Genomic DNA, 15,165 nt, shown 5'->3' on the forward strand with positions numbered 1-15,165 from the left:
GTACCCCCCCCCCCTTACAAGTCCAATGACTGTCCACACACTTCACCCCCCCCCCTTTAACCCAAAGGGGTTGGGGACACTCGTACAAGATATGCGACACCGTTTCGACGCTATCTCCACAGTGACGGCATCGAGTCATAGCTCGGACAAAACCGATCAAAATATGCCCCAATAGGACAGTGTTCCGTCCTACACTGCGTAATGGTTGTTAAGTCTGACCTCCTCAACCGCCACCACGGATCGTCGCGATCCGGGTGACGCATATGCTGCCAGACACTACGTGCTCTGTCGGATTCCTCCCAGGACTTAAACCACTTCTTATAAATGAGTGCTCGGATTTCTGCCACAGCCTTTAAAAACGTGCTTGATGCTTTGAGATACGTTGCTGCCAACTGCCCTCTCTTGCGAGGACGTCTGCGCCTCATTGCCCCTCACGCCGCATGCGAGGGCGTCCACTGCATAAAAACAAAAGCTCCAATAAATCCGCAGATTTTTATCTACGGCGCCCACTGCCTCTTCTATTACGGCTGACCCTCCCCCACCGCCACCCATGGCTAAGAGACTGGAGCGAGAGTCTGTGACCAGCATGACAGTAGTCGCGCTGGTTTCTTTGTTGAACATTCGGGTTCTAATAGCCTCGAATGCCCTAGCTATCCCTGTACGATCAGTGCCCATAGAACTTGCACTGTACCAATCCTTTATAAACTGAAAAATAACTTTGATTACCTTTGCCATTACCAGCTGGAATACTTCACTGGCCCAAAGACATCGACTAAATACACTAGTTAATACATCCTTATATCACTCGAACGTGGCTACCATTTCTTGAAGAGCTTTTTCATGAAATATTCCTTTCTAAAACAAACAAAATTCTTATAAACAATTTGCACCCATTAAGTCACTGTTATGTCAGGACTGGACGAAGTGATCGGCTCCTCTTCACTAAGGCTAGAACAGAAAGATTAAAAAAAGAACAACTCTACTTTCAGTCACGGTGTTTCAGTGTCACTTGTCACCGAGAAGTCCACGGAGGCCTAATTCATAAAGCGCTGGTCGTGTGTGATTTTGTTACGTATATAAGTTTTGGCATCTATATTGTTATCGTTATAACAGTAATGCTGTGGTGGACTATTGTAGTCAAACGGAAGTTTCATTTGTTTGTTTGGTGGATCTCCTCGGAAACAGTTCTCATGAACCAGGACTTGTTATTCCTTGTTTTAGAAGCTTTTCCTCTAATGTATAGCAACTACATCCTTGCCCAAACGTCCCGCAGGACAGCAAAGGATGGTTTCGGGTAGGGTTAGAGCCTGAAACCGTAGCGACGACAGTCCGGGGTGCTTACAAGTTGACTGCTTGGCCTAGTTTTATCGATCAATGGTGGCTTCTGTTCAGTTGCTTGCACAACAAGATCGTTCAATTTCAATACTTAGGACCAACGTTTGTGACAAAAAGTTAAACAGTGAAAATTTAGCAAATAATGCCCAATATTTTTAGCCAGACCCAAATGCAAGAAACACATTTTTTAATCTTAATATTCTTTTTCGTTAGATAAACCTTTTTATAATAAATGATGTGAAATATAGAGTACTAGTCGACCAGCGGCGTAGCATACGCCGCTATTTTGCAGGGCCAGCCTTAGGCCTCTGCAACCTATGCGTCCGCAGTGTGCCCCGCACTTTCATAGGACCCGCGCTAATTCTAAGTGTACACATTATTAAATTAAACCATTTTATAACAGATTTCCCGCGGCCTCCTGATTTACCAGGAGCTACTGGAAATCTCCTGAAATTGCAAAATATACGAAAAAGTCTTGGAAGTATCCGGAAATTATTAAAATCTTTTGAAAACTCATACAAATCTCCTGAAATATATAGACAAAAATTGTCATTTTGGGGTGTCATTCAATATGGAAAACGCCAATCCTACGCGCGATAAAAAAAACGGCCTTATGCAATACCAGTAATTGTGGAATCTAGTAAAAGAAGCTTTTCGCGCCTCAAACTAATGAAGAATTGCCTGAGGTCAACAATTCTCAAATATAGATTGAAACATTTGGTAATTCTTGCTATTGAGCGTGATCTATGTCGGAAATAGAATTTTTATGATATACTGTATGACTTCGCTACACGCAAGGCTCGTAAAGTAATTCTATGCGTTGTAAAGAATGAATAAAATGCAGAGACGAATTTATTTTCTAATACAAACTTTTAATTTTCACTTATTATCCGTATCCCTACCCAAACTGGGCCCCGCGAAATCCGATTCGCATTGGGCTCACAATGGCTAATTCCGGCCCTGCTATTTTGTGACTGGTAAATACAGAGTAGATTATTTGTTCTCTTTCCATTACTTCTTGGTCACAATGGTAAAGTCGGCCCTGCTATTTAGTGACGGGTGAATACTACTTGTGGGATAACTCTAGTCTGTCCGACTTGCAGAAATAAATGAGTGATATTTCCAATATTAGGTGTCCAAACTCTTGAGCCATGAAGAGAATTATATAGAGATTTTTAAAATATAATTTATGCGTTTTGCGTATTCTGACTATGGTCAGCAGTTCAACGCAAACTTAAACTGCAAGGAAAAGAAGCAGACAAAGCGATGGAAAGACAGCATAAAAATGGACAGGCCTACAAAAGAAAAAGATTCTAGTCAAGGCAAAAGACAAGAGAGGAATGGACAAAGAATGACAACAGGTTATGTGTGGTGCCCCAACGGTTCAACAGAGGAAGGGATGGGTGAAAGTTAATCATTAGTCCCTGCGAATAATGGCGCGTCCACTAATGTTAAGTATCTCTTGATTTGCTTATCTTCTAAATCTGAGAACATTAAAAAATTATAGCACTCGAAATCTAACGTACGTTTACATTCGTGTCGAAGTTGGCAAGTAATATCAGTTCACAATTAGCAACAGAATAAAGACGAACAAAGCTTTTCTAGAGATGAAAATGGTAATGTTCTGGGTGTAGTCTCTACTCTTCCTTATGGTAACATTGATATCAGTGCAGTACTTGTCACTAAAATTCATAACAGGACATTTAACTTACAGATTCTATCAACACAACCACATACAATTAAGTTGATACGGGAAGGTCAGGAAATCAAAAGATCTCTAGATCCATCTAAATAACATTAATAGTTTACATTATAACATATTAATTCAAGTTTAACAATTCAGAATTCACAAGACACGATTCACACACACACACAGAGAGAAAGAGCTTCCATTACTTAAAAAAAGTGTAAAATTTGAAACCTTTTTGTGAATGTAGTGTGTACAGATTTAAAAGTAATAATTATAATAATGAGTGAGAAATGATTCAAAGACTGAAATTCATTCATGTGTGAAAACTATTTGCCAAACATTGAATGAGGAGATTCATCCCAAGCCCTTGTCCTTATGGCATGTTTGAAATGATCGTAAAGCTCAAAGATCTCTTTCTAGTTTTTTAAAAATTTTCCATCTTCTACTTTCGCTTTCTGTCTTCACTTCCTACACAGTTCAGCATTTCTCTGTCTCGTTGTTAACCCTCAAACTTACTGTAACAAATCTTCACTGTTGGTATTTTAACGCTGGGGGGGGGGGGGGGATCGATGTAGAATATTTCTTCTTATAAAAGCCTAGCATTTAGTAATGATGTAAAAAAGAACAACAAAAAACACACTTTTATGTCTAAAACTGATTATTGAACCTTACATTAGGGCCTGGTAAACTTTTCTTGTATATTAATTGTACAGAACAGAGAACATATGCATAAAACACATATTTATCTTGTCATTTGATCAGTTTGTTTTTATCAGGAACTGGATAGGGCATTAACTTATTTGTAAAAACAACTTTTCTTATCGAATATAAAAAGACATAGATATAGAGTGAATAGAAGTGAATACGGTTTAATGAATGTGTTCTTAGCAAACAAAACAAATATTTATAAAACAAACAACAACAAAGAAGAACAACTTCCAAACAAAGTCAAATTTTGAATTTTTAAAAATATATCAAGTAGAGGGAACACAATGAAATGACAGATGACATGCCAACAGGATGACAACTGACTGACACAGCCCTCGCTTATCGTGAGTTAGATTTTTACCTCTTAGACAGGAGAGTCGCGGTCAGAGGTGTGCCAGTGTGTCCGGTGCAGGAAGTAATACAAAGGGGTTGCACTGAGAACGTCCAGGTTTTGACAGCTTGAAGTATAAATGGAGTGTGTGTGTGTGTGTATTGGAAAAAGAAAAAGAGACAGATGGGATGGAGAGAATGAGAGTGTGTATGTGTTCGTGTCAGTACTGTGGTAGGTGCATGAGATTGAATGGTGACAGGTTCGGCTTCTATAGATACCGAGGCTGGATTAATGAGAGTAGTAACGTGTAGGCCTATATATAAAGTGTAGGCCTATATATAACGTGTAGTATAGAAGGAATTCACTGTTGACTGAGGAGAACTTGAGAAGTAAGTAAGCATTATAAGTTCATACTTTATTTAAATTGCTTGCTGCACTTCGTTACAAAAAAAAAGCAGCAACAAATGTTATCTATGCTTTCCTTCATGGGTGAGCCCTTCTAGTTTACATCAAACCTTGTGTAAGGCCAGACTCGTATCTTGGCCTCGTTTTGCACTGCATCTACTCGAAGTAATGGACAAAGAAGTAGGCCTACCTAGTCAACAAATGTCTTGCTGCATTTACATATAGATCTATTAATAGTTGTGCACTATCGAACGCATTTTGAAAACTTAATTACGTATTTCATGAGTTATTGGTGTAACTATGTAAAAAAAAAAGAGGTCACTCGAGACAGTAAGGGACACATGACTATCGGCCCTTTGAATGAGCAGCAGAACTTTGGCGTCCAATTTGATTTACAAATATTCCGATTTTAATACAAAGAAATCAAGCCAATCAGGATCATCTAAGGCAGTGGCGTGACAACAAATCTAGCGAAGGGGTTCAATGCGAGCGGGGTCATGACCCTTAACAGCACCTTTAAAAGTGAAAAACAAAACTACCAAAACAATTTTTAATGCATGGAATTTAGATAATGTCTTACTGAATTGAATGTAATGAAACTCGTAAAAGATAGTACCTACATTGGAATGTCTTTTTGTACATGTACTGATGCATTATTGCGTACATGAAGACTCGGTTTGATTTTTATTCCACTTAACACTCAACGTCGTTAAAATAGACAGTCAAATAAAAACAGTAACCAATAGAAAACCTAAAAGAAAAACCTTACTTTCGAACAAATGCAACCTAACACAATTACACCAAGCTGCATTCAACTATCAAGAAACTTTCTTATAAAAAAAAAAGACATTAACCAACCAGCTGATGGCCTCTGGAGTTTCATTAAAGGCCATCTGAAAGACATTATAGAAAATCAAATATAAACTAAATATTTCATTAAACAAATTAAATAAATGATGGCTTAATAATAAATTCAAATTACAAACAGAAAAAAATATATAGAAAATTTAAATAAACTAAGGCAGAAAGAGTTTAGAAAAAGTATGTTGCAATTAGAATTACAATTATATTGAAAACAAAATACGTTAATATATATCTAGTCAGCCAAGTACCATAACAAGCTAAGATTGTCAAGGTCAGATTATTCTTTGAGACCCCGTTCCACGTAATTATATTATCCACTTAATTACATAATCAACTTATTACAATTATCCAATTAATTTCACATTGTCCACTTAACTGGACTGTCTGTCTGATAGCAATGTCCACTTAAATTACATTTTCCACTTAACTAGACTGTCTATCTGATAGCAATGTCCACTTAAATTACATTGTCCACTTAACTGGACTGTCTGTCTGATAGCAATGTCCATTTAAATTACATTGTCCACTTAACTAGACTGTCTATCTGATAGCAATGTCCACTTAAATTACAGTGTCCTCTTAACTGGACTGTCTGTCTGATAGCAATGTCCATTTAAATTACATTGTCCACTTAACTAGACTGTCTATCTGATAGCAATGTCCATTTAAATTACATTGTCCACTTAACTAGACTGTCTATCTGATAGCAATGTCCATTTAAATTACACTGTCCACTTAACTGGACTGTCTGTCTGATAGCAATGTCCATTTAAATTACATTGTCCACTTAACTAGACTGATATTTTTAGAATATGTTACCTCTTCTAATTCAAATAAAAATATTTTTTGTACTTTAAATTAATAAACTTTAAGCCTGAGATAGATTTTATTTAATATACATAATGTTTTATATTTACAGCTAACACACTCGAATCATGTTCTTTAAACCATTGTCATTTTTGGTCGCTATCTTGCCATTTGCGTGTTCATTCTATATAGGTCAGTTTATTTATTTAATTGTAGTACTTCAACTAGGAATTCAAATAAATTTGTTATCCAATCGAGTTAACGACCAGTAATTCTGACTCTATTCACATTGCTCGTAAATAAATGTCATTTTCCCCTTTCATCATTGCTCATCGGTATCCAGGTCCTGACTACGATGCACCCGACCAAAAATTTATGAGTAGAAACGCTTATGGTCAACTTCAGTCATTTGACGGTGAGTAGCCTTACGACCTTATAGTTTAACCCATACCTTAGTGCTGGATAAGGACCTTGTGTTGTTGTTACGAATCTAACAAGAACATAAAATAAATTCTATTTAACCTTGGTATTATAAATATTAGGATATTCGTCCATAAATATAATAAAGTTAATATATAATAATATTTAAAGTTAATAATAAAGTTAATATTACAGACTCAAAATAGAGACATGAGATTTATAACACTTAAATATTCACATTGAAGTAGAGTGACACCATCGCTATATTGAGATGCGCGTCAGGACAAACGACTAAAAAGTAAAGTAAATTTAGAAATACAAAAACAAAACCTAATGAAATGGAAGGCACAAAGATATAGACACATTTCTTATTCCATATTCTAGGACGAATTCGTACAAGTGCTCCATCTATCCTGGAGTCATTAGTTAGTTTTAGGTGTGTTGCTGAGAGACCAAAACCTCTTGTCTTCGGCGTAGCCACCTAACAAGAGGGCTAGAGCTCAAATCTCAAGAGGAGAGTTGTTTGCTTGGCGCCTAATGTACTGATGACAGCACGGAAGCCTTTTCGTGGTCCACCAAACAAAAATAGTCTCCTACTGTGATATTATCTGTGCCACAAGCATGAAAGATACGATATATAAAAGCAAATTAAAAAAAAAAACATGGAACTGGTTGTTTGACTCTGCATAGTGACGTGAAATACTGCCCACATTCTATATTTCTAAGTAGAACGCATCTAGTGTTGCCTTGCCACTGACAATACTGCATTCCTCATTCTGACTCGTAGACAAGCCTTATTATTATTGAGAAGAACTATAATTCATCTGTTAGTTACAATAAATACTAAATAATAGCATGTTTTTCAATATGAGTTTATTATCTTATTTTTAAGTGTTCTTAATTTGATTTTTTTATGCTATCTTCAATAATGTAAAAAATAATTTCAAACAAAGTAAAAAAAAAAATAATTAATTTTTAAAACAATTTTTTTTTCATTTCGCCTCCATCCTTTCTCTAACATTAAATAAAATAAATTCTGTTCATACTTTAGAGATGTTAGAATGTTACATGTAAAGATCTTCTTGATAAATATTCTTTTGTGTGTGTGTGTGTATTCAAAAGATCTTATTCTGATTTAAGATAAGAATAGTAATTATAGCAAAAATAGTTAGAAGTGATGATACTCTAGATACAAAAAATTAAAATGCTTTTTAAATGAAATAAATATCGAAAATATGGTTAGTAATTGAAAATATTGTGTTTTCTACTAATTTATTATAACTTGATACAATTATTTCCATTGTACTTTCCAGTTTCCCATGAACGGAAATATGTTCGGAACGCCTATGGTGGTGTCAGTGCTGTTCGAGTCACAGGTAGGGCGTACTTCGTTAATGAGTTATCTTTATGAGTCGTGTTAAAAAGAAAGGTTGCCATTTCAAATATATATTTGCCAAAAAATGAGTGTATGTCAAGTGTCAAGTGACCCTTGTGTCATCCCCTCTCTAAAACCTTCAAAAAATACACAGTGCGAACCCACTATTAGAGCAGCCGGTAGTTACGCACCGACAGTGAATTTCTTTTTATTATGTGACCGCCATCCACTCCATCTCAAGGGTACTGATGGCGGTCCTCGTGAAACGGTTTGACGGCTGGTTTAGACTAGGCTAATGGATCTCTGCTGGGATGCCATGCATGTAAGGCGTTGGTTCCCAGACTTCTGAGGTTACACGATAGGGAACAGTGTCGCTATCCATAAAACGGACGTTTACAGAGAGGCGCTACATTGAGGCGACTGGAGCTGAAATCCTCGCTCTTCTAAAACATGTGATTTCAAAGTATTAATTTGTATTTAAAAAAATATAGAGCTAGATACATATAATTAAAATACCAGTTCCCATTACCCAGATATCGACGGTAAATTGAATAGGTCAACAAATGGTGTCCCAGCAAACTTGCCCGTTGGATTAATGGGAAGGAAAATGAAGAGTTATTGAATGAAAATCAAAAGATCCAAGCAAGTTTATGAGCTCCTATTGTCCGAAACAGAATGCCTCTAATTCATATTAAATTAATTAATAAATATACTGCATAGTTCAATTTTGTATCTGAAAATTAGCAGTTCATAAAATTGGTTTATATTTTTTTTTACAGAATTCTCAGATCCAGACATTTATCACAGACCAGGTAAGGTTATCACTTAGGCATTCGATTAAGATATGAAGGTTAATATCACCAATGAAATCTAATTAGTATAGATGTATCTCGACCAGAGGCCTATGGGCTATTTGGTAGCATTCTAATGACATTCGAAAATAACATTTCACGTATGTGTTTGTTGAACACGTACTTATTAAGACAACCAAGAGAGTTTGATGTTAGAAGAATAAAACTAATACAGATTGCGTCACAATTCAAGTGTTGTCATGTAGCTATTAAAGAGTTATATATTATAAAGTTATAGTTTACAATTTGTTTTTGTCATGTAGCTATTAAAGAGTTATATATTATAAAGTTATAGTTTACAATTTGTTTTTATACTAACATGAATGTTTTGGATTCAGGTCCAGCTTATTTACCTCCACATTTTGACATTGCTCCTGTTCCATTAGTTCCTTTGGCGCCAAGGTTCCCGGTTCCACATCATCCGTTTGACTATCATTTCTGTGAGTAATTCCTGTCATACAAATGTCACATGTCTGGGAGACTAACGTGAAGGAGGCCCTGAGAGAGGGGAGAAATAACGTTTAAGAAAGAGAAAAGTAGTTGGTGAGAGAACGAATGATAGAGAGCGAAAGAGAGGGAAGAAGAGAACAAGAGAGAGAGAGAGAGAGAGAGAGAGAGAGAGTGCGATAAGAAAAGAGAAAAAGAAAATGAGAAAGTGAAAGAGCAAGAGAGAGAAAGAGAGATAGAGAAATAAAAAGAGAGAAAGAGGAAGAAAGAAAACAATGGTGACAGAAAGAAAGAGAGAAAGAGATGGACTAAGAGAGGGTGAGAAAGTGAGGGAAAGAAAGACATATTTTAAGAGAAAAATAAAAAGAAAACAGATAGAGATAGTAATAAAGAGACAGAAAAGAGAGAGAAAAAGATATAAAGAGCTAGAAAGAGAAAGAGAGAGAAAGGGGGGGATAAAAAAAAGAGAAAGAAAGAATGCAAGAGAGAAAGAGGCGGTGAGAGAGCGGGTGAAAGAAATAAAGGAATAAGAGAAAAAGATAAGGCGAAAGAGAGAGAGATAGAGAGAGAAAGAGAAAGTAAAAGAAAGAGCGTGTAAGAGAGAGAAGGGGGGCAGAGAAAAGGCGATAGAAATAGAGAGTACGTAAAATAAAGAGTGTGTAAAAAATAGTGAGGGAGAGAGAGAGAGGGTGAGGAAGGAGAAAATGGAGAGTATAACAGAGAGAGAAAAGAAAGAATGAAAGCGAGAGTGTTATTTGCATACTGGTTTCGGTAAAAATAGGAAATAAAAACCCTCATGAAAATGTAGATTCCTATCAAGAATAATGTTCCAAGCTCCATGTAGAAAGAAGGATAAAATAGAGATACGTTATGAGACGAAAAGAGACGAAAAGAGAAAGTAAGAAAATGAAAAAGAAGAAAGAGATAAAACGAGAGGGATTGAAAGGAATAGGAGAAAAAGTTACTGCTGGCTTTAGGTTCCCTACTTCCAACTTGTTCATCAATCCTCGCAACTTTGATCACCTAGATATGTTTGGAGATACGTAATTGGCTGAGTGACTTATGGTCCAGTCTTCATCCAACATTCTCTTGGTTACTAAAAATGTTTTTGCAATTCGCCTCATCCATTGAGTTTTAAGGATTTCTTTATCTGAGTTTACTTCAAGTCACATTTCTTCCCTCCCCTCCACCTAATTAAAAAGAAAATGCTAGCAATGGGCTTCATGACATCGCCACCGTCAGTTGTGTAAATTTAAGATTGTAAATACTGTAAGTGATGCTCTGCCTTGAGATGTGAAAACATTTGTATCGGTCCAGTGAAACAATCACTCCACATTGTCAGAAACAACGATACAAATTTGAATGTTGTTTTCCCCTCTTGTTAATACTTCTCTTATGTTACCTGTTTACATTTTGTCATTTTGTAAATTTTGTTTACTGCATCTATACAGGAAATCGTTGCTGCCAACTTTAAATTTTGCTGCGGTGATCTCATTGACCTAGTGGACTGAATGATGTCACAGAATGGTGAAAGATGAATACATCCTTGTTGAGTTCGTGGCAAACGTAATGAGTTGTGACTGCGTAGCGACACCACAGGCGCAAATATACACATCTAAACACTGAATGAAACCTACACATATGCTAAGTACTAGTGACAATATCACACTTGGGCGCTGGCGCAATCATATACACTTATGTTAGGGCACTGACACAAACATTTACATTTATATTGGGCGCTGATACAAACAAATACTCTTATGTTAGGCGCTGACGCGAAGATACATACCTTACAGTGACGCATTAAAATCATTTATTTTCATGTATAAAATTAAAAACATTTGTCTGGTACAAAGAAAGTCAGTCTTATGTTATTGTCAAGTAGATGTCTCATTATCTGGGTGACTGCCTGGTCGTGTGGAATGCATTTCGGAGTGTCATCACGACTGTCCCGAGTTTGAACCCTGATCTTCTGTGGCAACTGCTTTGTTGGTAACAACTTTTCTACATGCCCTGGATCTTTATCCCAATCAGATAAGCCATATTCATTTTACGACTGAAAGTTGTTGTTTTTTATATCTGTAAAATCTATTATTGTAAAACAATTGTATGTAAGGACAAGAATGTTTGTAATGGACTAGGTTACCTTAAGTTTGACTATTTGGGATATTGCCATATCAGCAAAATGAAAATCTAGTTCACGAGGTGACAGGTTTGCTTCTGGCAGACTTCACGAAAAAGTCTGGCAACGGAGAGGACTCAGAATATCTTCAAAACTGAAAGCTAACATTGATGCAGTCCTCCCTTCACTCAGTGGCGTAGCATACATGGCGCGAAGGGGATCAATGAACCCGGGACCACGACCCTTAGGGGCCCACAGTCTGTGACATACCAACCACTGCGCAAATGGATTTATTGCGTTTTGGCCCATGACTCATAACCAGTTGGGGCCCACATTAGCCCTTGAGGATTAAAACGGAATTGGAATACATAATTGCACTTTCGTAAAGGCGATTTAAAAAAAATAAATAAATAAAAGCCTTCCCAAAACATCCTTATACCAAACGCCAACTTCAAAACGTTAAACTGTACTAGAGTTTGTATAGCAGCAGCCTAGACTGCCTTGATGTAAAGATCTGCCTTATTTTATCAGGTTTATTGTAATGGTGGCTAGTCCTAATCATGCGTTGGTGGTTTCAATTGTTGCCAGCTGGCACCATTTGTACAAAGCTTATATCAACTCTGTCTGTCTGTCTGTCTGATCAAATGTCTGTACACGTTATTTCTCCCTCACCCATTCTCGGATCAAGCTGAAATTTTGCAGAATTTTTTTTTCTGACCACACAAGAATCAATAATAATAATTTAAAAAAAAACAAAATTAGTTAATTAACTATTGGGTTAGGTATCTCGAACAAGGGAAATTTGACCTGATTAATACGAATACAAAATTTTGACTCAGTTACAAATTATTCAACTTTCTCAAAGCTCAATCTGTTTCTTTCTTTTTTTCTGAAAAAAAAAGGATTTATATTTAATATTACTAGCGCTCATAATTCGCAATGGGATCGTTACAGATTGCCCAATGGTAATTGGTTGAAACTTGGATCATAGTTCAACAACATCATATTAATATAAAAACTTCATTTAAATTGATATGAATATTGAGATATTTGACAGAAAAGCAAAGCTCTCACAGATTCAAAACGAGATATAACAAACTGCGAGGCCAAGTCTATGATGGTAATTTCAATATGACAGGAAAGTAAAATGGCCCCGAGGCATGGCTTTCAGATCTTTTGGTCTTTAGGGCAGATGATGTAAAGGTCTGTGGCCAACGGTTTACGACGGTTTCATGTGGCCAGCACAACGACCAACCGCCTTTACTTTTCACAACTAATGTCAGGTACCCATTAGAGCTTGGTGGACTCAGAGGTGCCCAAGCCAAGCCTTTACCGCTCAATCACCGAGGTTCATAACATAGAGTAACACATTTAGTAAAATCATTAAATTTAGATACACTTCAGGATAGAATATTTAAAAGTAAAGTAGCAATTATGCATAAAACACTGAACAAAAACAAAACCTAATAAAATACCCAGAAAGACACAATGAGATGATCCATAGTCGCTTTGCAGCCGAGAGAGGCCATAGAGAGAGAGAGAAGGCTATCGAAGCGGTTTCTTTGTAATATGTAGGTTTTATTGAGAATAGTTGATCAGGTCCATCTTTACTATTGGTGGTGCTTGACTTTAGACTTAGATCCTCCCGCGCCGCTCAGTGCATTGGGCGGCAACATTTCTCCACAAAGATCTGTCACTGGCAATGTCTGAAGTGCTTAATACAATTATACGCAAAGCAGATGGCAGGATTGAAGTTGTTTGTGAATTAAATAAATATATTTAGTTTTTCTGTTCAAGAAATTTTGATGTGTTGGCATAGCTAATAAGCCCCGCTGCCACCACCACACTACAAAAGAGACTTATCTATTTTTTTTATTAATTTACAATTAATTATGACTTACAGACTTTCATCAACAGATGTTTGAGAAATATCTTACAAATACCCTGGTACGACAAAGTAGAAAACACCAAACTATGGGAGATGAGTGGGCAGAAAAATATAGAGGTGCAGATCTTAGAGAGGAAGTGTAGATGGATTGGTCACACCCTTAGAAAAGATAGTAACACAAACTAAAAAAGCAAAATACCTAGGTGTTATAATAAATGAAAAACTGTCATGGAATCCACATATTGATGAAATTATCAAAAAAATCAAACAAAGCATTAGGGTTTATTAAAAGAAATTTCTATAAATCAAATAAGAACATTAAACTAAAATTTACTTAACGTTGGTTAGGCCAATAATAGAATATGCATCCTCTGTTTGGGACCTCTCAACTCAAGAAAACATTAAGAAACTGGAACAGACACAAAATAGAGCAGTGCGATTCATAACAAACGAATATTCACATTTGACTAGAGTAACACCTTCAGTAAAATCACTAAATTTAGAAAGCCTTCAGGATAGAAGACTCAAAAGTAAAGTAGCAATTATCCACAAAACACTGAACCGCATAATCTTCAAATATAAAAACCAAAATTTAATAAAATACTCAGAAAGACACAAAGATAAAGGCACATTCCTCGCTCCATATGCTAGGACAAATTTGTACAAATGCTCCTTCTTCCCTAGTGCTATTAGAGCATTTAATCGGTTGCCTGAGCTAGCCAGAAAAAACAGTGACTTTGCAGAATTTAGGTCATTGGTTAATATGCATGACTAAATACATGACGCGTATGACGTAATCATCTTCTTTTTTTTTTTTTTTTTTTTTGAAGAAACGTCTGTATCAGATAAGATAAGATGAGATACCAACAAAAGAACTAGACAGACCTTAGAGTGGAACCCCCAGGAAACAAGACGTAGAGGAAGACCAAAAAGAACATGGCGGCGCAGTATACCAGAGGAAGCCGAGAGGACAGGAAAGAGCTGGGAAGCCACTGAGGCCCTATGTTCCATGAGGAACTCAAAGGAAAGATTATGATGATGACTTATTTATTTTATTTCGAAACAAATTGATTGAAAGTAGTGAAATTAGTGAATAGTAGACTCTGGATATTTTCGAACTGTATATAGTGCTATAGGGACTATAAGTAAATCCGTCAGGAATAAAAGTAAGGGAACCCCATAGACCATGGGCGTAGCCAGGATTTTTTTTTCGGGGGGGGGGGGGTTGGGGGGGGGGACCCCCCCGACCCCCCCCCCCCAACCCGCGAAAAAACATTATATGTATTTATGTGTGTGTGTGTGTACATAATCTTTATTACATTCTGACCCTTCATTCTTTCGGAAGACGTTTATTGTGCCCTAGAATAGGTTCTTCCATGAGTTAGTGGAAAAATTGTAGATTCCCGACATTACTAGCAAATGGGTCTGGGGGAGCGCTAGAAGCTCCCCAGCGCGGGGCGAAGCCCCGCCGCCAAGCACTATTTCTGGTATTGAAAGCCAACAAAATGCATTTTCTGAGGTATCTACACTGCATTTTCGTGCTATTAAAAAGTTTTATTTCAAAAACCTAATGTGCTGGTCGAGAGGCCAAGTGCGCTTGAACTTGGCTTGGCTTGACTACCTAGAAGGGGGCTCGAGGTTCGACACCCGACTCGGGCAGAGTTGTGTTTACTGAGCGCCTAAAGGCAGCACGGAAAACCAACTCCTAGATACCCCCTCCCCCCCACCGGTCCACAAATGAGATTGGACCAAAAGCGCTCTGAGCATGCTATAAGCATGAAAGTGGCGCTATATAAAAGCTATAATAATAATATTCTTACTGACTTAGACCCTCCCACGCCGTTCGGAGCATTTGACGTCAAGCTGTTTCCATAAAAATCTGTCACTGGTAATGTCTGAAGCCTCTACCCCCCTACCATGAG

The 15,165-nt window shown here is 37.0% G+C and overlaps 1 protein-coding gene across 1 annotated transcript; it reads left to right on the plus strand.

The window, feature by feature from the left end:
- The first annotated feature begins 4,307 nt into the window (after positions 1-4,307).
- Positions 4,308-11,092, plus strand: LOC106056218 (uncharacterized). Its single transcript, XM_056005848.1, has 7 exons — positions 4,308-4,453; positions 6,253-6,332; positions 6,484-6,555; positions 7,874-7,936; positions 8,715-8,747; positions 9,125-9,226; positions 10,685-11,092. Coding segments are annotated over exons 2-7 (336 nt in total). The 5' UTR covers positions 4,308-4,453; positions 6,253-6,268; the 3' UTR covers positions 10,687-11,092.
- The last annotated feature ends 4,073 nt before the right edge of the window (positions 11,093-15,165 follow it).

This window comes from Biomphalaria glabrata, chromosome 12 (assembly GCF_947242115.1).
Source record: "Biomphalaria glabrata chromosome 12, xgBioGlab47.1, whole genome shotgun sequence".
Classification (NCBI taxonomy): domain Eukaryota; kingdom Metazoa; phylum Mollusca; class Gastropoda; family Planorbidae; genus Biomphalaria; species Biomphalaria glabrata.